We start from the raw sequence: 24,618 nt of genomic DNA, 5'->3' as shown, positions 1-24,618 counted from the left end.
TCTTTTGTATGCATGGGTGTATATATGTTTGTGTGTGTGTGTGTGTGTGTGTATTCTTATGTGAGAGTATGGGTATACAAGTATCAGAGGACAGCCTCAAGTGTAGGTCCTTGCCTTCCATCTTTGAGACAGAGTCTCTTGTTCACCATTTCTCCTGTCTGGGCTCCACCTTACATGTAGAAGTTCTGGAATTACAGACTGTAACTGCATCCACTTTTACGTGGCTTGTAGGGATCAGAACTCAGCTCCAGACACTTGTCCAGCAAGCACTTTATCTACAGATCCATCCCTCCAGCCCTCAGCTTTGTCTGCTTCCTATCACATTTACACCAACTCCATAACTTCTTCATATTCATCAATTCAAAATCCACTTCTCTTAGAGCTCCTCCCGGTATTCTCCCGCAGAGTAAGCCCTGCCTCCTGTGACTTTGCCAGGATTCAGACATAGCACTTACCTCACTCCTGCAGTTGTTTGCACAGCTGCCTCCTGCTTGCTAAGGGATTGTTGTCAGCATTTATCAAAGCCGGCAGCTGGTAATGTAGGCATGATGTGAGCAGCACCATGGAGAGCTGACTTTGTAGAGTGCTGTCTTCAGAGTCTGAGGGTGCATAGACACTGCCCCCCCCACCCGACCCCCAGGGGCTGCATGGAGCTTGTTTCCAGGTACCTGGTTCTCAGTTCTCTAGTTCCCTTTGTGTTCATTCCTGGTGATCTGCTTCTGGTCCCTAAGGCACTACTTTCCTCTGTCACTCCTCTCCCACTTCACAAAGGCTTGCTCCTTCTCCTTTTCAAAAGTTAGTCTGGGGCTGGAGAGATGGCTCAGTGGTTAAGAGCACCAAGTGCTCTTCCAGAGGTCCTGAGTTCAAGTCCCAGCAACCACATGGTGGCTCACAACCAACTGTAATGGGATCCCATGCCCTCTTCTGGTGTGTCTGAAGACAGCTACAGTGTACTCACTGTAAAAGCAGTTGCTGCCAAGCCTGATTATCTAAGTTCAAACACCAATTCATACATCACCATCAGATGGTAAATGGGGATTTCCCGCTGAAAGTTCACGCAGAGGACATAGTTTGTCTTACTGGGTGTGTGTTGCAACCAGCTCTGCTCTATCTGGCTTGAGACAAAAGACTTAACAATGCCTGAATAGTTAATATGTTGCTGCCTGCTCTGCTCTGTCTGGCTTGGCCTTTCAAAGGCTGGGATTAAAGGCGTGGGTCACCACTGTGCGGCTCAAACTGTCGCTCTGGTCTTTGGGTCAGGGTCTAGAGAGAGAGAGAATGGGGATAAGGAGAAGAATGGAGACAAGACAGAGGTTCTGATCAAGTCTCTAGTCTTTTTAAATCTGGGGTATTTATACACTTTTGCCACACCCCTTGTAGGCCCATGGATATGACGTAAACCTTGGAGGCGTGGCTAGCATATGGACAGCTGCTTTTTAGCCGCTTTCTGCTAAAAGTTGGCTCCCAACAAGTGTGTGCACCTAAAACCAGTCCACGGACAGGCAGACAGCAGTTTAAATCGGCCGGTGTTCAGCAGTGGGGAACCCAGCTGGATTAAGGCACCAAAGACAGGTATTCTCTGCCTGCCCATCCCTTGATGATGGTCCAGTGACAGGTCAGTGTGCCCCTCACAGGGCCATGTCTCTAAAACAGGGTCTAGGTGTGGGTGCTTCACTGTTTGTTGGTCTGGTGTGTTTAATAAGTTCTGTGGTCTGATTCTTCTGATGTTTTAGTAAACCCAGCTAATGTTCTCAGATTACTTTGGCAAGTTTACAGGCAGCACTGTTTTACTCTTTGGAATGTTACATGTCAGTCTGTTTCTTGTGGGTGGTGCTGGGCAGGAGGTTACCATTGGCAGGTGGTATCCAAATGTGTAATGGGTGTAGTCATCCTGTCTCTGTCTGGACTCAAAACGGAGCCCAAAGCTGTGTTGTAAAATGGAATCACCCTTTTGAGATCCCTGCTGGGGACCACAGCCAGTCACTGGATGTGGACAGCATGGCCCTGCCACCTTTCTCTTCCAAGCTCTGTCTCTGTCCAGACTTTGACATCACAGTCCTAGAGAACTCACTTTTGCATTTGTAGATGTTTTTTTTTTTTTCCCCATTGAGAATACTTGCTTGATACGTCTGTCTTTCATGACCCATTTCAGGTATATATTTGTGAGGTCACCCCCCACCATGCAGTCCATCAGGATTGCTCCTTTTCTAGCTTGTTATTGTGACTGAGTCCTAACATACAATGGCTTCATCCCATCTCATGTTGCTCTCTCCTGCTGCATATGAGTTAGCCTTGCTTTTGTGGGAATACCTGAGCATCCAGATGAGGATGATCCACACCTCTAAGTCTTTCAAGGTCTACGGAGTCCTAAAATAGTAACTTCCTACACCTTACCAACATAGCTCTCATTAAGATCATCTGTAGGGATGGGGGAATGGAGAAATAACCCTCTTCCGTCAGTAGGTGGCATTAAGGCAAAATCATGGGGTTTGTTTTTTTAGTTTTAATCAGCATGGGAGCCTTCATATAGAATTTTGCTGTTTAAAATGGGTTTTCTTAATGGGATTGATTATCCTAGTTGGTAAATACACACACACACATACACCAAGGTAACTCTTATACAAACAAAATTTAATTAGGGCTGGATTGCAGGTTCAGAGATTCAGTCCAGTATCATCAAGGTGGGAGCAGGGATATATATATATATATCTTCTCAGCCTTCTCCATTCATACTTCTCCATTCATACCCTTCTCTCTTTCCTTATAGTACACATGAGAGAAAACACACAATGTTAAGGAGAAAGCAATAGACTTGAGGTCAGAGTTGGGTTCTCAAAATAGTGTCCACTACCGACAGGACTTCTTGGCTCTTCTGAGCCACAGATATTTTCCCCCCTCTGGAAGAGTGGCACACTGTATGTATAGTGATGTCACAAAGCCTGTGAACAGACACCATGACCAAGGTAACTCTTACACGAACAAAATTTAATTGGGGCTGGATTACAGGTTCAGAGATTCAGTCCAGTATCATCAAGGTGGGAGCAGGGCAGCATCCAGGCTGAGCTGAGAGTTTTATATCTTCATCTGAAGGCTGCTAGCAGAATACTGGCTTCCAGGCATCTAGGATGAGAGTCTTAAAGCCCACACCTACAGTGACACAGCTGCTCCAACAAGGCCACAGCTACTGTAACAGGGCCACACCGTCTAATAAGTGCCACTCTCTGGGCCGAAACCATCACAAAGCTGGTACCTACATTGCTAGTGGCCACTTCTTTTGTGTTCTATGTTGTTCTTAATGTATGAACTACATGAAATAATGAGCCTCAACACCTGGTGATCTGACAAAATGGCTGGAAAGCAGAGACAAGACAGCCCGTCCACCCTCACCTTCCTGAGGAAAGCTCTAGGAGTAAGTAGGAAAAAATCATGTAATCTGTATGTGAGAGGATGAAAGTGTTCAGGTGTGTGTGCACGGGCGTGGAGGTCAGAGGTCAATATCCACTGTGGACCCTGTTTTCTACCTTGTTTTGTGGGATGGGGCCTCTTACAGGTCTGGAGTTCACCAAGTAGGCTATGTCACACAGGCACATGCCTGTCTCCGTGTGGCACATGCCTAGTTCTCTGTGTAGGTCCTGTGAATCAAGCTCAGGTCCTCATGGCAAACACTTTAGTAACTGATCCATCTTCCCAGCCCACAAGTAAATACTTTTTACTCAGAACCCACAGGGTGCTGGAGGGATTGCTAATATATCACCAGGGGCTGTAGTTTAGGTCACTTCAAGAGAATCGCCCTGACAGACTAATCAGACTGCAGCTTCCGCTCATTTATCCATATGTTCTGCCCAGGAGGATCTGAGAAAGGCAGGCCTTGTTCCTGCCCTCTTCCCATAAGTCAGCGTCCTGCCCTGTGTCCCCTCCCACTCTCGGCCCTGTGTTATTCCTTACCTTTGCATTCATTGCTGTTCACTGACTTTCTTGTTGGACTTTTTCTCAGACTTGTCATTTGGACTTGAAGTTCTGTATGACACTGTTATCTATAGGACTTTATGCCAACTTTCTAGCACTATGATTGGTATGTAAATAGACAATGAATAAATGAGTTACACTTGAACATAATTGTATGCCAGTACCCAGTTACTATGTCAGTGTGTTGGTTTACCTTTAAAATTCATTTATTCATTTCTAAAATATGTTGAGACTTGTTAATTTACAATAATGAAATTCTTTTTCTAAATGTTCTTGCCTAAGAAGAACTAAATCATATCCAATGGAAATCAATGACAAATTAAAGGTCAAGCCTTAACATTTTAAGCTAATTATAAAATTAAATACCATTATATTTAATAATAATATTTGTAAAATTCATAGAGTCAACTATATTTTAAACCTCAACTTACTGTTTCCTTAGCTTCTAGATGTCTTTTTAGGTAAATAATTAAAGGATATATCATTCTTGATATAAAGTTTTAATAGACTAAAGTTGGATTTCTGAAACAACACATCTAATTTAACCTGTAGAATCTGTTAGTTTGAATTGAGGTGTGTGTGCCATTTGCTGTTGGTTTCAGCTCTCTGAAGTGCTCGCTCTTCATGCTGTGTTTCAGAACCCAGGCTTCTTTTGGTCAGAAATAGTAAATACTCAGTTATTTATTCACCAATTACTAATTCAGCAGTTACTAATGGCGTATGTATCAGATACCAGAATATATCAGACCCCTCCACCCTTACACATATGAAACACACGGTTCAAGTGAATTGTAACCATTTTGCCAATTCATAAACCAGGAATCTCTTCATTTCACACTTTTTCACTCAGAATTGTATAATGTGAGCAGACTTCAGTTTTATAAAAACATAGATCCAGGACCTAAAGAGATTACCTTATTCTCTGGAAGCTATGCAGCAAGATAGCCAGAGGTCTGGGATTGTGCCACATAACTCTTAACAGGATCCCCAGCACCTTCATGCTGCTTCTTTGATGACCAGTCTTGTTTTCCTTCCCCGGGAGAGCCCCAGGTTCAAAGGGATGTGCCAGGCATGGTGCATTGTGATACCAGAGCCCTTCTCCTTGCCTATTCAGGCTCCTTTGTTTACTTCTGTACTACTGTGACAAAAACACTTGGTAAACAATTTAAATGAAAAAGGATTTATTTTGCCTTGTGGTTCTAGAGGGTTCTGAACTTCATGGTGTAGGAGGTGTGGTGAAAAAGTGCAGCTCCTGTCCTGGCAGGTCCTCAGGTTATGACTGGCCCTGAAACAGAGAGAGTGGATGAATGCAGGAGCTGGTGGGTTTTTCTGCTATTTCTCTTTTTCTTCGGCAGAACTTTGGACAGAGGCTGTGTCTTTTGGGACTGGGCTGATTTTAGGGCTTTGGTTTTTTTTTTTACCTAAAATCTACGTGCTGTTTTTATTCTTTATTTTCTTTTATAGGTAGCTACATTCCTAATTGATTTTCCTGGGAAGCCTGGTGTGTTTCCACTCTGGGTCTCTCGCTGTTTCTGGAGCATCGCATTGGCCTAAGATTCTCTGTGCAGTGTTTATGGTGGGACGTGTGGTTTTCCAGTGACTTCTCCTGCTCCATATTCTACTTTTACTTCCTGTCTTGCAGGGTTTGTTTCCATTACCACCCTCACTGTGCTGGCCTATGAACGTTATATCCGTGTGGTACATGCCAGAGTGATCAATTTTTCCTGGGCCTGGAGGGCCATTACCTATATCTGGCTCTATTCCTTGGCATGGGCAGGAGCACCTCTCCTGGGCTGGAATAGGTACATCCTAGATGTACATGGACTGGGCTGTACTGTGGACTGGAAATCCAAGGATGCCAACGACTCCTCCTATGTGCTCTTCTTGTTTCTTGGCTGCCTGGTGGTACCCATGGGGATCATAGCCCATTGCTACGGTCACATTCTGTATTCTGTTCGAATGGTGAGTTGAAGGCTGCAGATGTCCCTCTCCAAACCATGCCCCCACCAATCTGTCATCTAATGCGAAAAGAATCAAATTCTTCCTAGATGATTAGTCAGTCACCCAGAGTTGAAGGACTCTACAGGACTTAATCTCTGGTTGGACTTTGCCCTGAGATTAATTTCCTAAGCAGATCAGTGAGGAATGACATTTGCTCTCTGTGTACCACCCTCTAATACCAAAAGAAGCAAGGAAGGCAGATGGACAGTTTCAACCCACACCCCACAGCACTCCCAACAGTTAAGAATTCTGAGAGGAAAACTTACAATTTCTGTAGTTCAATTCATTCTGAGATCACATGAACCCACTTACGAGAGATTAGTAGAGGTGTAAAGGACTGGAACACACACTGAGCAGGTTATCTGTGGAAAACGGCCAGGAAGAGAATGAAGTAACTGACACATGGGCCCAGCAACATGACCACATTAACTTGAGCCACGTGCCAATTCCTAACTGCTGTGTGTCTGTTGGGGTTATGTATATGCACATTACGTGTATATCTCTATATGACTGGTCATATCTATTTTTGGAATGATTTGTAAGCAGAGTAGGTCAAAGGGAAGGAGTTAAGGCAGGGGAAGTGACTAACAAAGAGATTTGCCTATGTTATTATCAGAACAGAGAACAACATACAATTTGGCTCCATTTCAAGCTGCAGGCTTCTCTCTGTAGAATGCCCATCACGGCACAAGTCTGTCACCCTGTGATCTGGCTGGATAATTTATGAATCAGTTCTCAACAAAAGTTTCCTCAATTATGAAGAAATTGTTTCCATTTGTCCACAAGCCTTTTGGGTTGTCTTTTATGGAATTGAAAAATCTAGATAAAATAATGTATTTTACTGCTATTAAGTAAGTTAGAAAAGCATTTAAAAACCATTAAAGGGAGTCTGTGAGATGGTCCCTGTGAGTGAAGCAATTGCTGTTCAGATGTGAGTACCTAAGGTCAGATCTCCAAAGTCTATGTAAAGTCAGGTATAGTGCAGTAATGTGTATCTGTAATGCAAGCAATTCTATAGCAAGATGAGAAGATGAGGCAGAAGAATCTTATGAAACTTGCAGGCTAGCTAAGAGCAACCATCTTATCTGACATAAAGTGGAAGATAGCAGTCTACATTGGAGATGGTCCTCTGAGCTCCTCACATACACTGTTGGATGCGTGTGCCCATCCTCTCTGTCTCCCTCCCTCTCCTTCTCCCCAACCCCCCTCTCTTACACACACACACACACACACACACACACACACCATAAAAAATTCTAAGTAGCTATTCATTCAGCTCAACCACAGTAGGTTTTAGTTGAGGGAACTGAAGACCCAAGAGATAAAAGCTAGATCCGGCTGCAAGATTTAGGTCAGAAGTCAGTCTCCTGTGGTCCTTTACTTTCCACAAAGACAGGACAAACAATGATGGCCACTTGTCTGTTCCAAAAGGAAAGGAGTCATTTTCAGTCTCTTCCTGTTTCCCTGTAGCTTCGCTGTGTTGAAGATCTTCAGACAATTCAAGTGATCAAGATGTTAAGATATGAAAAGAAAGTAGCCAAGATGTGCTTTTTGATGGCCTCTGTCTTTCTCACCTCCTGGATGCCTTATATTGTGACCCGCTTCTTGGTGGTCAATGGCTATGGACACTTGGTCACCCCAACCGTGTCTATTGTTTCTCATCTCTTTGCTAAATCGAGCACTGTGTACAACCCAGTTATCTACATCTTCATGATCAGAAAGGTAAGCTCTGGCATTACGGACTTTCTTTTTCACCCTGGATAACAAGTAGAAATAGATTGTTTGAGGTTTGACAACTTAGAATAGTGTCAAAGATAAAATAAAGCAACAAATCTAAAGAAAAAGAACCTAAGTCAAGAATTCTGTGTAAGTGTGGTGGGGAGATGGCTCAGAAGTTAAGGGTGCCCATTACTCTTTTAGCAGACTAGAATTTGAGTGCCAGTACACCCTTGTCAGATGGTTCACTACTGCCTGTAATGAGTGCTCCAGAGTATGCAGTGCCCTCTTCTGGCTTCTGCAGGTATCAGATGTATTCACACACACACACACACACACACACACACACACACACACACACACACACACACAAATAAATAACAACTTAATAATTGATTTTATTGCTCAATTTTCCTCTGCAGTTTCGGAGGTCTCTTCTGCAGCTCCTATGCTTCCGTCTGCTGAGATGCCAGCGGCCTGCTAAAAACCTACCAGCAGCTGAGAGTGAAATGCAGATCAGGCCCATCGTGATGTCACAGAAAGATGGGGACAGGCCAAAGAAGAAAGTGACCTTTAACTCCTCCTCCATCATCTTTATCATCACCAGTGATGAGTCCTTGTCAGTTGAGGACAGTGACAGAAGCAGCGCATCTAAGGTTGATGTAATCCAAGTGCGTCCTTTATAAGAACAGAAGACAGAGTCTTGTATCAGCTGCCACACAATGCCACTGTCAGGAGTGCCCCAGAGTTCCCATTTGGTGTAATACTGATGGAATCTCTGTGGCCCTGCAGGAAATCTGAATTGCCCATATGTTGTCTGTATTCAAGAAGGGACTGAACAAGACAAATTATTTTAACTCAATGGGTGCTCCATAACTTGAGAAACTCCTGGTGGCACAAGATGAGCATCTGGCATCATCGTCTACTATGCCAGGATTTAATATCTGAACAACTGTATTTGCCAAAGCACATAATACATTTTGTTTATCAAATGTATTTCACTATAAAAATAACTGTGTCATATACACGTGTACAGTGACTGGAACATCTGGAGTACGTGGCAGTGTTGGGTCCTATTCTGTGCCATGTTGTGTGTTTGACCAATTTAATCTATTGAAGACATAATAAACCAATTCCTACTTTTATCTGAAAACCAAAGGCTGTTGTCATGTGTGTAGTATAGCTGCAAGGGCTTCAGATCAAGAACACCAGTTCCAGAGGGTTCTGTAGGAAGCACTGTCGAAAAGCAAAGAGACTTCACAGTGGTCATGTGAATCACTGGTACTACAGCAGAGCATGGGTATTGAAAACGGGATATTGAGGATAGATTGACAACTCCATCTATTCATCTCAGAAATCAGTCAAAATTTCCTTTCTTTTTAATAAGTTCCCATTACTCTGTCAAAAGCTGTACACCAGAGGAGGAGTTTCTAGTAAACAGTTATGCTCAGAGGGAGGTGCAAATAAATATTTTAATGTGTTAATACCATGTATTATTATTTAAATTTTATTACATCGATTGATTTATTGTGTGTGCACACATTCATGTCATATTGTGCATGTGGAAATCAGAGGACAGCTTGTGGGAATTTGTTCTCTCCTTCCACCCTGTCGGTCCCAGAGATAACACCTAAGTCATCAGGCTTGGCAGCAAGCTCCTTTTCTCACTGAGCTACCTCACCAGCTCTATCCACTGTATTATTTAATTTTCATTGCTTATCAGTAGGCTCCATGTGAGTGAAGAGGATACCTTCCCACATGTCATTGTTCATACTTTGGGGAGAATGGAATATCCCCAAATATGCTTCAGTTTGCAGAGTTACCTTGAGTTGGAAGTCATTGAGGAGAAGCAGGAGAAGAAAATTCTCCCCCCATTTGCCAAGGTGACCTCCTAAGGATTGATACCCCGGGGATTTCAATCCTTTGGCATATCTCCAAAAGTTTATTTCCTGTTGAAGATGATATAAGTGAGAGCCTTGTAAGCCAGCTCACTGTTTTTTAAATGCTTTTTAAAATGTACTAGATTTTTATTTAAGCTCTTTCCCAATATTGTTGCATATCACATGGACCTACTTTTAAATATTCTTTTGTTTTTAACTTAAAATTACATCATTTTCTCTTTTCCTTTTTCCCCTTCAACTCTTCCCATGCACCCCCTTATTCTTCCAGAAAGTATGGTCTCTAAAAGTCTTTTAATTCTCTTGCAGAACCAAGTCTGTGTGTTTATGTGCCCTTGGGTACAGGAGCACAAGGAAGCCGGAAGCGTTGGATCTCCTGGAGCTGGTGTTCTGCAGCTATGCACTGCTTGAAATGGGTGCTAGGAACTAAACTAGGAGCCTCTTCCATAGCAGCACACGTACTTGACAGCTGGGCCATCTCTCCAGGCCCTAAATCAGCTCATTTTCTGAGCATCTCCTATGCGCATATGAAATATACATACTGTTGAGAACTGCACTGCCCCACACTTTGGGGCTACTATGTTGCTGTCCACACTGCCCCACACTTTGGAGCTAAGTGCTCTGGTCAAGAGAGAGGGTGGGGATGGAGGGGCAAGAGACATGAAGAATGGAAACAAGCCAGAGGATCTGTAGTCAAGTCTCCTTTACTGTCTTCCACAGACTATATTCACACCTCTCTTTGACTTCTCCTATTGACACTATTACAAGGAAATCCTGGGTATTTATAAGCACAAGCAGGAGAACACAGGTGAAAACATTTTTACCACATGCACCATGCAGCTGGGGTCACTAAACAGCAAAACAAGCTATGTGGGATAAACAAGATATTTATCAGAGTGTGCTTCAGCTGTTGTAGGCTGTTGAAAAACAAGTCTCTCATCAGGGTACATGGCTCCAGATGGCTGCAAAGTTGATAGCTGCTTTCTAGCCGCTTTCTGTTTAAAGTCGGCTCCCAACAACATACATGCTCCTAAACTTCAGTTTGTTTTCCTTTGACAATCTGCCTGTTATATTAGCCACGGCTAATGAACTTAAGATAAATAAAAGAAACAATTATTCTCTTTATTTTTGCAGTGTTGGTGAATCTAACCCAGGGCCATGTTACATAAATGCTCTCCCACTGAGCTACATCCCTTACCAGGAAAACAATGATATTTCTTTCCCAACACATCATAGATTGTTAAGACTCAAGGATGCCTTTGACATTATGGAAAATGCCAAATTGTTTTATCTTTATTTCCTCAGTTTTTGGTTTCCTCCATAACCATTATTGCAGCTCTCAAAATTGACAATGAAAAGAATTTCTAAGTGTCCCAATCAGCCAGCTTACTGAAGAAAGAAGCAGAGCGGGTGTGTCTGTGCTGCACTCTGACAACGAAGTTAACTTCTGCTTCTATCTGTGGGACAGTCAAAACATCACTTTTACATGTCTGAAATGGAATGAACGGTGCCTGTGCTTCTGGAAAACACCCCCCTTGCACCCCCCCCCCCCCCCCCCGCTATACATTTATTACTACTAACAACCCTTTCTTACCCTTCACTTAGGATGCCATTAATGTATTTTCCTTCTCTTCAAAAAAGTAATAATTCTGAGGTCTGGGAACTGGGAAATAAAACAGATTTATCCTGGAACTCTTTGGAATACCCTGTCTCTCATTCACATCTCTACCTTTAGCAAGTGGCTATGAACCTGCAGGCCCCATCTACTACTATAAAGAGGAAGCTAGGCAAGCTGTGGATCTCAGTCCTCAGTGTTGTTGATATTGTATTGTCCTCTATAAAAAAAATTTTTTTTGAGAAGTGAAAGAGACCTTGGTTATTGCATTTTTAAATTTAAAATGGCCCAGCCCAAGCATGCAAACTGATGAGACACTGTAAAAACAGCTCTCTTCCTTCGCTCTGCTGACAAACAAACTCCACACCGAACTTAAGTATAGGCCGACAATTAGATTCCAGTAGTGAATTGAATATGGCAATGGAAGCTTTTCACCCTTGATATTGAAGAGGAATCAAGCATTTGCTACCCAGAACTTTGACACTATGGTTAGTGAACTGGAAAATTTGTCCTAGTGACTCCATGGAACTTGCAGGGAAATGTCTGTGCTCCTAGTCCAGTAGCCAGTGGTTCCCGTCCAGGCAGGTCTTCTCAAGAATTCCAGAGGTCTTGGGGACAGGTGATGCACAAGTATGTAGGTGCTTCCGATGGCTGTCAGGGACCCAAGGACAAAGAGTCCTCTGTTTATCACCTGCAAGCACAACAAAAATCTTAAACCTCTCATCCAGAGATTAGATCTTGAAATAAACTTTGTCTTTACATCAGAGACAAGCATACACTTCTCTTTCTACACCACAGACAAGCACACGCTTCTCTTCTTACATCACAGACAAGCACACGATTCTCTACCGCTTTTTAACTGGAAGCAGCAACTGACTTGCTTGACTTCTGTTTTGTCCCTACCTGTATTTCAGTGTTTGCATGACACTGGCTCTTCTCCTTGGTGTGTTTATATCTTTGAGGTCAGGAACTCTATTTTACTTGGTGTGTGTGTGTGTGTGTGTATATGTGTATTACATGTGCAGACATGGGAGATACACTTTCCAGTGTGTACACATGTAGAGAGCAGAGGTCAATGTCAAGTGGCTTCACCCTTCTCTCTCTAATTTACTGTTCTGAGACAGAGTCTGTCACTGAACCTGGAGCTCCCTGTTTTGGCTAGTAAGCCCAAAAAAGTGGAATCAGCCCCACTTCCACCACTAGAACAGGCAGTTGTGTCCTGTGTTCATCTTTTATGTGGGTGCTGGAAGGTGTCTCATAATCATTCAGGAAGTACTTTACCCACTGAGCAACCCTCTCAGTCCTTTTGTATTTGTTTTTATAGAGGTAGAACTTACAGATAGATCTCGATTCTTTCCAAACCATTCCCTACACGGTGAAGGGATCTAGGTAAAATCTTAGCTTGGGTGTTTAATCCTTCTTAAGTCTCTCAGATTTCCTTAAGCTCATTTTCCTGTTTCAGTAGGATGCTGAAGGTCCTACTTGCCTCTCCAGCTTCCATATGGTCATTCTTATACCCAGGGCCTCCTGGCTCGTGTTTCTTCAATCTTCATTCTCTAGCCTACTGCCATATTCTCCTGCAGTGGTTCATGAAGCATACGCCACCATAGACACCTTTTCTATTAGCCCCTAAGCCACATATAGGGTAGAGACAACATCTTGTTCATCAAAGTATCTAGTGCAGTATACATGCACCCAATAAAACTATCAACAAATGAAATTTCCCAAAGCAGTCAGGAATTGGAATAGCATTCAATGACACCTCTGGGTCACTGGCTCAAAATGCATGCATCAGTACATCCTACACTGCATTCCACTAGGTAGTGTTTTATAAATGACACAACTCAGTGTAATTTTACAAGTTAAGCCCACAAAGATACCACCCAATGCAAAAGTCAAGAATGAATCACATAGCTAATACAAAGAAAAAGCTGAGAAATATCAGCCGCAGTTTCCTCTTCAATTTCACTTTGCTTCCCTGCCCCCATCATGTAGTGTTGTGTTCCATACTCTGTAGACTTGAGACAGGTTTTATCTGGAAGATAAGTATAATGTCTCTGTCCTGTCATGTCTGTATTTTCCTGACATACATATGACCATGAAACTGTATGACATTTCAGCACATCGTGTTTTTCAGCAGTCCTTTCCCAACCTTTTTTTGCCAATGCCAGCGCAGCACTGCTTCGTGGTATCTTATTCGGGTGAAGGCGACCTGCAGGGAGATTTAAAAGCATCTGCTGTGTTCTTTAATAGCTAAACCGAGGTCTCTAATGAGGGAAAGTCTTTAATTACAGTCCTTACCATGGTATAGAGAGGGATAAAGGTAGATGGCATAATTGCATGAAGAAATTTATCCAGGAGCCTTTGGAAAAGGAACCACCTAGAGTTGACATGTGCTCGCATCTGTAAGGACAGGAGTCTTAAAAAGAATACCTGGAATGAAGCACCTCTATTTCCTTACAACAACATACTACTATTCTTTATTCACAGTTGTCACAAGAATGGATGCTAAGAAAAGAGTCAAATAAAAATCTCATTTTCATAATAGTTATTTCCAAGCTCTCTTAAGAAATTTCCGTGGTATAATACATTGCCTTGAAAACACACACTATCTAGTCTGGTTTTATTCAGAAGACAATTACAATATAAAAAGCTTGTTTCAACAAACGATTTATTGGACCAGAATTTCTAGTGACTTATGAGCTCAAAGATCTGATCAATTTCTGTTGCCCAGTACTTAATAGGCAACATTGTTTATGATGACAAGGATCACTTACAGCCATGTCTGTCCTTGTTTGTATCACTTCTTAGAACAAAAGCATTGTAGCCATCTGGGTTTTTTGCTCTCTCTCTCTCTCTCTCTCTCTCTCTCTCTCTCTCTCTCTCTCTCTCTCTCTTTCCCTCTCCCTCTCCCTCTTTCCCTCTCCCTCTCCCTCCCTCCCTCCCTCCCTCCCTCTCTCCCTCTCTCCCTCTCCCCCTCCTTTCACCTCCTCTCCCTCTCTCCCTCTCTCCCCCTCCTCTCCCCCTCCCTCCTCTCCCCCTCCTCTCCCCCTCCTTTCCCCTCCTTTCCCCTCCTCTCCTCCCTCCTCTCTCCTCCTCTCCTCTTCCCTCCTCTCCTCTCCCCTCCCTCTTCTCCCCTCCTCTCCTCTCCCCTCTCTCCTCTCCCCTCCTCTCCTCTCCCCTCTCTCCTCTCCCCCTCTCCCCTCCCCTCCTCTCCCCCTCTCCCCTCCCCTCCTCTCCCCTCTCACCCTCTCCCCTCTCCCCCTCTCTCCCTCTCCCCTCTCCTCCTCTTCCCCTCTCCTCCTTTCCCCTCCTCTCCTCTCCCCTCTCCCCTCTCCTCCTCTTCCCCTCTCTCCCTTTCCCCTCTCCTCCTCTCCCCTCTCCTCCTCTTCCCCTCTCTCCCTCTCCCCCTCTCCCCTCTCCTCCTCTCCCCTCTCCTCCTATCCTCTCTCCTCCTCTCTCCTCCCTCTCCTTCCTCTCCTCCCTCTCCTCCCTCTTCTCCCTCTCCTCCTCCCTCTCCTCCCTCTCCTCCCTCTCCTCCCTCTCCTCCCTCTCCTCCCTCTCCTCCCTCTCCTCCCTCTCCTCCCTCTCCTCCCTCTCCTCCCTCCCCTCCCCCTCCCCTCCCTCTCCCTCTCCCTTTCTTTTTCCCTTTCCATTTCCTCCCCCTCTCTACATACACACCCACATGCATATGTATGCACACTTCTATATGCACTTGCATGCGGAGACTAGAAAGGTGTCCTGTTCTATCACTCTCCACCTTATTCCAGGGAGGCAGAGTCTCTCACTGAATTTGGAGCTATACTGACATCAATCAAGGCCCTCACACTCTGCAGCTAAAGGACCTTGCCACACCCAGCTCTTTTCCCATGCATCCTGGGGAAGGGAACTCAAGCCTTCATGCTTGAGCAGCAAGTGCTCTCCTCCAGAATCATCTCTTAGCCTCTGACCTATTTTTAGAGTCAGGCAATATATATCAACAATGTCTTTCAGTTTCTTCTAGAACTCAGTCATATGAGATACAATTTTGCATAAGTTGAAGCCCACATTATCGCTCTCTTCAAGGGAAATGGGAATGGGCACTGTTTTCCTTGTTTATTGTGTAAATTTTTTCATTCCACTATTTTTAAAGCAATAATAACAATCATTTGTCATGAAATTTTCATGTGGCTGGCTTAAAATGGAATAAATGTGTAAGTCCTAAAAGTACTCAGCTTTCTGATCAAAAATTTCCTTAGTATGATACATTGTTTTTATTTTATGGTATTCTGAAGACTCGGGATATCCTGTTAAAAAGTCATCCAATATTTTTAAGATCCCACAATTATTTTAATGTATCTCAAATTCATATTTCAGGAGAATAGAGAGTATGGCCAACTCCTAAATGCCTGAAATTTGGATCTGTGAAATTTTAAATGTTTTGTCATCTTCAGTTATCTTTGCATCCTGAAATGCAGGCAGAAATGATGCGTAGGAGTGTTTGTCATTGGCTACATAGTAACACTCTACCTATTGTTAAAGAATGCTTTATGTTTGCTTGTTCGTGCATGTGTGTATGTGTGTGTATGTGTGCATGCATGCACATGTGCATGCTCACATGAGTCTATGTATGTGTACATGTGTACTCTTGCCCGCAGATATTCTTATTCAGTGTATAGGAGATGGGGTGGAGCAAAGAAAAATAAAAATGCCTTCTAGTCCATAGGTGAACCATCTCATGGAGTGGAGCCAGACTTTGCTCACCTCTATGTAATTGTACATAGACAGGTCTGAGATTGCATGGTCATCTGGAATCCTAAATCTTGAGAATTCAGGAAGGCACATACCTAGAAGCCAAAATTAAATAAAACATATATGTGTTTAAAACAATCTACCAAAAACATGCTGTAGAGATGGCTCAGTGGTTAAGATGCTCTTCCAGAGGTCCTGAGCTCAGTTCCCAGCATCCACCTTAGATGAATCACATCCACCTATAACTCCAGCTCAGATCTAATGCCACCTTCTGGCCTCCAAGGGCATCTGTGCACATGTGGAGTAAAGTCACACACAGGCACATATATGCATTAAAAATACTTTCATAAAGCAAAATAAAATCTTTAAAAATATACTGGTCTCCAGCTAAGTCAAACTAAACAGTGTTCTCACTAGCAACATTCTCATCTTATAAAACTATTGATTACCACAACAGTCTACAAGTATTGAGCAATGTCCATAGAGTATTTCCTGTTGTGATCAAATAAATCTTACAATAAAGATAATGTTAGACTATTGGTTGTTAAAATTGTCATTTTCCTTATTTCACAAATGGAAAATAATTCAGTGATGGTTAATCTATATTGTGAATCTTATTGGATTTAGGATTACCATGGTAACACATCTCTGGGTGTGTGTCTACGAGGATGATTTTCAGAGAGGCAGAACCGAAGAGAAAAGATCCACCCTTAATGTGGCCAGCACTACCCAATATGCTGGAGTAATAAAATGAATGAAAAGAAGAAAGTGGACCAAATGCCAGCAAGTCTCTCTGCTTCCTGAGTGGGATGCACTATGTCTCACGCCTCTGCTGCCACACCATCCCAGTCCCATGAACTTGTACTGTAAACCGAATCTTTTCTTCTTCAAGTTGCTTCTCTAGTTATAGAAACACGTAACTCTGAATGCTCACACAGCAACTTTAAATGATGCTCACCCCTTATTTCTTACTCCTTTTCTTGCTTCTTTGGGGGCATTTCTGAGGGTATGCTGTGAAGGCTGTAGGCAAGGGTGGACCACTGAGGTGGGAAGGGAGAGAAAGGTGCATAACTCCATCATGATTTGGTGCTCTGAACTTGTATCTGTGAATGGATCACTGCAGAGTCTTTGTCTTAGGCTAGGTCATAGTGTTCCTAGAAGGCCTATGTATGACATGCTTGCTGTCCAGGGAAGGGTTACCTACAAGGATGAGGCCTGCCAAGAAAACCTTGGGTCACAGAAGGCATGCCCTTGGAGGGGACTGTGGATCACAGGTCTCCCTGGTCTCTCTCACTTCCAGACAAGGAGGTGAGTGACTTTTCCTCTGTTACTGGTGCCTTACCATGATGCTACCTCTCCACAGGCCTAGTTCAAGGGGGCCAAGTGAGCACAGAGTAGAGCTTCTGAAACTGAGAGCCACAGTAAACCTTTTCTCTAAGTTGATTACCCCAGGTATTGTTATAGTAATGGAAAGGTGACCAGCATGGACCTCCCTGAATCCTAAGCTTCCCTCTCAGAATGCTCACTGTCTGGAATAGGCAGTGCCTGAGGCCGAGATGTTATTCAAGTGCCAGGATCATAAATAAGCCCACCATTAATCACCTGGCCCAGCCCGCGTTCCACTGAGAGAGTGTACTTACTAAGATCATTATTGAATTTATCCATTAACTCATCGAATACCAAGCAGTCTTCAAAGCCCTGAAACAAGACAAAAGGGTCAAAAGAAGGCAGAAATAATGAAACATCTCAGAAATTATTAGCAGAAAGAGTATTGCAGGTACAACGCACAGGCTGTGAATCCTTAGCACATAACAGGTTCTTATTTGATGTCTAATCATGATACATAGATCAGCAGCTGGACCCTGATTCTGCCTTTGCTCCATTGATATCTGTAATGATTATAGTGATTTGAAAATTATGGGAAAAAAAATCAATACATCTGTGATTTGGGTGGATCCCAATGCTTCTTTAAGACGGACAATCACATGTCTCTATCATGAGTTAGTTTTAAACTATTAAGGCCCTTAAGATTTGTGTTTAGAATGATTTCATGAACTACATGTAGTTCAACAGTAGAGGACTTCACCTGCTATGCCCAAGGCCTTAGGTTCAATCCCCACTGCTGCTAAAATAATAATAGGATCAAATTAACTTAGTTCCTATAACTCAAACCTAAAGCAAATGTTGAACATGAAGAACCTCAAAAACTAGTAAGACGCTACTCAGTGCGACACAGAACAAGAACTCTGAGTGCTGCTGCACTTCCATCATCTACAAATTCAAACTGCAGTTTTAGACACAAATATATATATATATATATATATATATATATATATATATATATTCACATCAAATATAGTGATAGCATTTGAAATAAGTAATGTCTGAAGATTCTTTATGGCATGGCAACTTTGATATAAGTGATCACAAAAACAACAGTTTTAAATTTGTACTTAAAATAATTTGCTTTCTCTCTGTAAGTATTGGAAGGAACACTTAATAAATGAAACTATGGTATTACACTTGAGCAGGTGGGTAGCAGGTATGTTATGTAAAACACTTTGTGACTCCTGGAGGCAAGATTCGCACTACTGCCAGAACCTGGGCACTTACCCACAATGCTACAGCTGCTGTTTACTTATGTGCTAATGAGTCAAAGTGCTTGCAACTGCTTTGTAAGAAAGTCACAAGCTATTTTTACTTGGAATATAGTTCTATTATCAAAGCAAAATATGACTAGTGATTGCTAAACTGTTACCACACGCACGTGTATATACATGCAAGAACTTAATGAGACTTCTCAATGTTAACACTTAATAAGGAAGCACTACACTTAAAAAATTTCTTTCTAACCAGGATGGCAAAATTTGTATGAAGGTAGCAGTATTCAATCACAAGCTGTGCTCTCCTGAGTTCTTGTATCAAATAGTCTGGATCCTCAGTGGAGTTGAAATCAGTCTGACTGAGCAACTGGAGTGATGAGTGAATGGGGTGAGAGGATGCTTAGAGCTTTTATTTAGGATTTACTACTGGAGACAGACCTTGGAATAGTCTAGGAACTTTCCTACAGGAAAAGAACTCACCGCATTCATTCCTTGCCCAAAAAATGGGACGATGGCATGAGCTGCATCTCCCATCAGCACGCAGTGTGACTTCAGGTGGAAGGGAGAGCACTTTACTGATATCATGGGCTGGGCAGGCAACAGAAAGAAATCTCTCATGAGGGCTTGCCTTTGGAAGAAAGCAACAGGAATACGAAAAGATTACTTGGGTGCCAAGCACCCCTAAGTTTTTCCATATTTATTAGCTTTATTGTCATGATATCTATCTGAAAAGAATATACAAGAATGCCAACAGTAAAACAGCAAATGAAGGAAGGAAATGCAGTTCAATGGAAGAGTGCTTAACATATGCAAGGCCCGATGCCTAGAAACAGAAGAGGGAAATTGAAGTTTCTTCTAGGTTTAAATTCCACTCTTCTGGGGCTAAGGAGATGGCTAATTTCATAAAAGGCTAGCCATGTAAGTATGAGGACAGGAGTCTATAGCCTTAATTTCCACACAAAATGTCAAGTATGATGACACCCGTGTTTTAACACACAGGATGTGGCTGTAGTGTGTGTATCTATAATCCCAGCACTGGGTGCACGTAGAGACAGGAGGGTTCCTGGGACTGACTGACAAACATTCTACTCCCAGAATTTGGGCATTTATTCACTGTGCCATAACCAAAATGTTTGTCAATGCTTTGTAGAAAAGATTCACAAGCTACTTTTACTTGAAATATGTTTCAGTCACCAATACAATATTTGATAGTTATTGTCTAGATTGCCTGTTCATCAAGCCCGAGGTATTCATCTTCCTGGCAAGGTAGTTTAGCCCGTAGACAAGCTTCCAGTTCAATCAGAGATTCTGTCCTCAAAAATATAGTGGAGAGCAATTGAGGAAGACACCCAACATTACCCTTTGACCTCCAAAATGATGTACATTATGTATGGGCACACACACATTTGGACCACCTCCATATGGACATGTACACATACAACAAAAATATGTATACGCTCAAATCCACTATTCCAATCACCATTATTTGTGATAATGTTAATCACATATAAAAGGATAAGTCTGGCAGCATTTAAATAATTTAAAATGTGATATGTATATATCGTGTCATAAAAGTGTTGTTATGTACATGAACTATAGTGTTTTCAAATGTATTATGTGTTAGACTGTTTTCAAAAACACCAGAGTATTTTAGACTCTTGTGAACAAATGGCACAGTGTATTTTACTAGTCTACAGCAAATAGATACTAAGTTAATGTGAATCTTTGTGTATTAGGAAATGAATAACAGTAATCAAAATCCTGTCTGGGGAGGTTTTATAAGTTGGCCAATGTGTACAAGACTTCAATGTACAAGACCCAACATCTCTGTTGTTGAACATGATGACTATAAACACAAAGAAACCTCTGATATTTGTGAAGCATCCACAGAGGTTTTATAGAAACTATAAACACCGAAATATGACATGTCCTCAAGAGTCTTAAGTCTGGGACCATCCAGCTGGCTCAGCAGGGGAAAGGGCTTGCTGCCAAGCCTGATGTCCCGAGTTCAGTTCCCAGGATCCACATGATGGAAAGCAATAACTGACTCCTGCAAGTTGTTCTCTGATTGGGCATGCAGGCACAGTGCCCCCTTTGTAACAAATACACAAATACGTAATGTAATTTAAAAACATTTGAAGGAGCATAAAGTCTGACTAAAGATGTGAGAAATGACTGTGGAACAACTTAAACTACATGAGAGAGCTAATGGTGTGCAGACAGGCGTTCCTCAAGGGTGGGAAGTTGGGGATCTATGTAGACCAGGAACCAGTGACACCTGGCAGGTTTAGCTGTGGATTTTGTAACTTCACTATTAGAAAGGCATCTTCGTAATCATCTCAAAGGTCAAAGCTGGGAAGTATGAGGCAAAAGGGAGATTGAAAAATTATTGTAAACCAGGCCTGGTGGGCACATGACTGTGTTCTCAGAATCAAAGGTTGAGGAAGAACAATTCTTGGTTCCAAGGCAGCTTGGGCTACTCAGAAACAGAATCACCTCCAGTTACTCCTTAGCCTGATTGCTCCGGTCCCAAATTCATGTGTAAAACCCAACTCCTCAGTGTCATGGTAAAACCCAAATCCTCACTGTGATGGTAGTTGCAGCCAGGAACTTGGGAGCTAATTCACTTACTCACTTGTGAGCTTGGAGCCCAGATCAAATGGGATTTGTGCCTTTACAAAAGCCCCTCAGTCATGGGGAGTTCTCACTGGGCAGAAGGTGCTCTTTTGTGAGCCAGGAAATAGCTCTCACCATGACGCCTTAATTTTGAATAGCTTTGCTTCCAGAATCAGGGAAAGATGGTTTCTGTCACTTCTAAGTCACTCAGTATGTGGTAGCCTAGATAGATAACACTCTTCCTGTAGTATTGTTCTGTTTCCATGGAGCAAACACTAGGGTAAAAAGTAAGTTAGGTGTTTGTTCTGTTGCAGAGAGGGGAGGCGCTTGAGGAGTTGGAGGAAGCAAAGTCCTTCAACGGGAACACACAACGAAGTACATGTGGATGCTGGCACAGGCTGGCCTGATGAGCAGCAGATCATAAGACAGCTAGCTAACTCAGCCATGGCTGGGGCAGAACTTAATCCCCATGGGTCCCATGTAGAACAATATTTATGAGGATCTTACTTAGTACTTTGCCAATCTGCCCAAGAAGGATCATGTTCACAACATTTCACCACAAGGAGCCCTGAGCATCAGAAAACATATGACTAGGAAGGGGACAGGCCTGAGAACTGCACCTGCTGTGTCATGCACATGTCTCTATCTTTCCAAAAGAAGGCATCACTACCCATCTTGTGGCCTGGGGAGCCCGAGAAAAGCCTAAGGGTGCTTGTACTTGTGTTTTCAGAGTAAACTGAACAGTTTTTACAGAATCCCCACTTACAATAGCGAGCCCACTTAGACTTTGCTCTAATGCCAGCACATTTTAGAAGTCTTTCTTTCTTTCTTTCTTTCTTTCTTTCTTTCTTTCTTTCTTTCTTTCTTTTTTTTTTTTTTTGAGAAAAATTGAAACAGTATTGCTTGAACTTGAACAACTCAAACCAAAGAAATGAAAGGTGCAGTTTCACATGGAGACTTACTCTCCCATCAGAGGAATAGCATCTGGAAAGTTCTTCTGGAAGAAGTCCAGCACATCACTACGCGTTGGAAGTTTTTCAAACTCCTCAAAGGACATGAACAAGGTGCATGTGAAAGATTTGTCCTGAGAAGGAGAGGAACAGGGTGAGAGAGAAAAGATACCTGTGATGTTGACACTAAGGGTGGACCCCTAAACCATGGGCCCTCGGTGGGACTAAGATGTCCCAGAGGGGAATTTCTGAGACAGCTTTGTCCCTTTTTCCTGGAGAAAAGCTCTGTCATGTCTCAGAGGTGCTCCCTGCCTTCCGGGTCACCCGGAGAATTGCTACCCTGAAAACCTTCCATTTTCACCAAGTAACCACTGCAGTCCTTAGATTGCTTAGATTGGTCAATGTGATTTTTTTTTCCTCCTTGTTTTCTTCCTCTTAAGACAGTATCAACCCTGTGATAGACAGTCACAGGAAGAAAAAGACTACCAGAGAACACACAGCAAGCTGGCTGTATAGGGAAAAACCCTGGAGACTAATGAAAGAACACACTCACTCACGCAATGTACACCCTAATGTCCCACGGACCTTAAAAACTGGAATTTCTCTCTAATACATAACCTAAATCTCTTTGTCTTCGCTGTGCCCACTTGTTCCTATACCACCTCTAATGCAGATGGCAGCATCCTAGATATGGATGCTTCATTATTCATGCAAGTACATTCTTTCCAAAGTAAATATTGAACTTGCTTCTGGTTCTTCCTCAGAAGCCCCAAACTTTGAAGACATAATCATTAAATATATTAAATGATGAGATAAACCAGGTACATAAACGTCCAACACAAAAATAAGTGACAAAAATAATATATATATATATACACACAATAGGAACTTGTACATTACCATGTTTGGAAGGGCAATCATCATAAAGGCATTTCTAGGCCAAATGTGAAGATAGTTAGGGTCCATGGCATACTGTAGGGCAAAGAGCACAGGTTCAATTAAAGTTACTCATCTTTCCCACTGCTTTGTACCTGCCTCTGCAGCATTCTAGATCATCCCCATAGATATGGTACATGACATGTGTGTTACTGCATGAAGTAGGCCCTGTCTTACAAAGTACTTTGGATTCCATCTTTAGGCAAGCTTTTCATAACCATTTATTCCAAGATTGGAGAGCATACTATAATAAGACATTCCTTTTCTTTCTCCCGGTCTTTCTACATACACAAATATGCATGCCAATATATATGTATGTCTATACCCATAAAAATATATGCATATAAAACATACATGTGGCTAGAGTATGTGTATGCAGGACTCTGTGCAATTATTTTGCCCTTAGTGCTTTTATAGGTTGCACAATTTATACCTCCCCATTCTTAGGTGGAATTGTCAACTCCATGTACCCATGAGGGATATATTGCTGACTGTAATCAAAGCAGGGCTTCTTCATGAGGTGGGCTCTGACAGTTGAATAGGCTCCATCACATCCTACAATGAGATCACACGTGACATCTCTGGGAACTTTGTCAGGTCTGAAAAACAGAATAAACCATCAAAAAACAAATCTAGCAAAAACAGAGTAACATATTTCTACATGGGTATAAAAAGCAAACTCTAGAGGTAACTCAAAAACCTCACTTTTGCAAATCTAACATAAAGCTGGACTTTATCTAAGTTGAACCAACACTTTTAAGATGAAGATGAAAATGCTTGTCCCAGATATGGTTTTACTTTTGAAAATGAGAATAATGTACATCAACCCTGGCACTAAAGACAAACGTGCTCTCCAAAAGTGTGAGAGCTGAAAGAAGGAAATCTAGAGAAAGCAGAAAAGCAGCCCCAAAGTGTAGGGGCAAGCACACCTTAAGTCTGTAAGTCCCAAGTGTGCAAGTGAACTCACAAGCATCTGCAGAAATGTGTCCAGGACTTGCTCAGGGAAACAAGCTTGGCTTTAGTAAGGAGACCAGACATCGAGCTTAAGAACAGAACATTCTGGTCTCCTGTTGACCTCTAAGATTGGTTCCAGAATATCCATATCTGCAGACACTCAAGTTCCTTATATAAAACAGCACAGCATCTGCATATGTCCTATGCATGCCCTCTTGGATGCTTCAACTTCTTTCTAGAACTGCTGTGTGAGAGGCTGTATCATTAGGGAGCAAGAACAAGAGTAAAAGTCTGTGCATGGTCAACACAGAGAACTTTAATTTTCGTGTTTTCTTCGAGATGCAAATCTCTATTTGGATACTTTTGATCTGAGTCTGGTTGTACCAGTGCTTAAAGAGTCCTAATATAAGGAAGATTAACTGTGCAAATGCATAGAGGGCAAAGGGGGAGAGAAGGAACATTTTGGAGATAGATACAGGCAAAAGTTTAAATTCCTGATTCTGGCAGAAGGAGAAGATGACTTCTTCCACTAGACAGATGATGATGGATAAATGGCAGTTTCAGGAAACTGACCAGTTTGAAGTGGAAGAGGGGGTACGCAGGAGAGGATGGCAGTAGCCCACACATACGGC

The 24,618-nt window shown here is 42.5% G+C and overlaps 2 protein-coding genes across 2 annotated transcripts in view; one reads left to right on the top strand and one right to left on the bottom strand.

Annotated features, from left to right (window-relative positions):
* The window catches only part of Opn3 (opsin 3), a 31,739-nt gene extending 21,571 nt beyond the window's left edge, over positions 1 to 10,168 (top strand). Inside the window, exons 2-4 of the mRNA XM_034520229.2 lie at positions 5,609 to 5,928; positions 7,438 to 7,689; positions 8,106 to 10,168. Of these exons, the coding sequence (XP_034376120.1) occupies positions 5,609 to 5,928; positions 7,438 to 7,689; positions 8,106 to 8,369 (836 nt within the window). The 3' untranslated portion in view covers positions 8,370 to 10,168. The remainder of the gene's footprint in view (positions 1 to 5,608; positions 5,929 to 7,437; positions 7,690 to 8,105) is intronic.
* A 101-nt stretch (positions 10,169 to 10,269) lies between these two features.
* Kmo (kynurenine 3-monooxygenase) overlaps positions 10,270 to 24,618 on the bottom strand; it is a 33,423-nt gene continuing 19,074 nt past the window's right edge. The window contains exons 7-15 of the mRNA XM_034520686.2: positions 23,466 to 23,631; positions 22,997 to 23,068; positions 22,109 to 22,230; positions 19,011 to 19,158; positions 17,568 to 17,625; positions 15,940 to 16,022; positions 13,498 to 13,599; positions 13,349 to 13,408; positions 10,270 to 11,887 (exon numbers count right to left, since the gene is read on the bottom strand). Coding sequence (XP_034376577.1) covers positions 11,708 to 11,887; positions 13,349 to 13,408; positions 13,498 to 13,599; positions 15,940 to 16,022; positions 17,568 to 17,625; positions 19,011 to 19,158; positions 22,109 to 22,230; positions 22,997 to 23,068; positions 23,466 to 23,631 — 991 coding nt within the window. The 3' untranslated portion in view covers positions 10,270 to 11,707. The remainder of the gene's footprint in view (positions 11,888 to 13,348; positions 13,409 to 13,497; positions 13,600 to 15,939; positions 16,023 to 17,567; positions 17,626 to 19,010; positions 19,159 to 22,108; positions 22,231 to 22,996; positions 23,069 to 23,465; positions 23,632 to 24,618) is intronic.

Source organism: Arvicanthis niloticus, chromosome 16 (assembly GCF_011762505.2).
Source record: "Arvicanthis niloticus isolate mArvNil1 chromosome 16, mArvNil1.pat.X, whole genome shotgun sequence".
In the NCBI taxonomy this organism is placed as follows: Eukaryota; Metazoa; Chordata; class Mammalia; order Rodentia; family Muridae; genus Arvicanthis; species Arvicanthis niloticus.
The sequence above is the reverse complement of the archived record's forward strand: the minus strand, read 5'-3'. Positions and strand labels throughout refer to the sequence as shown.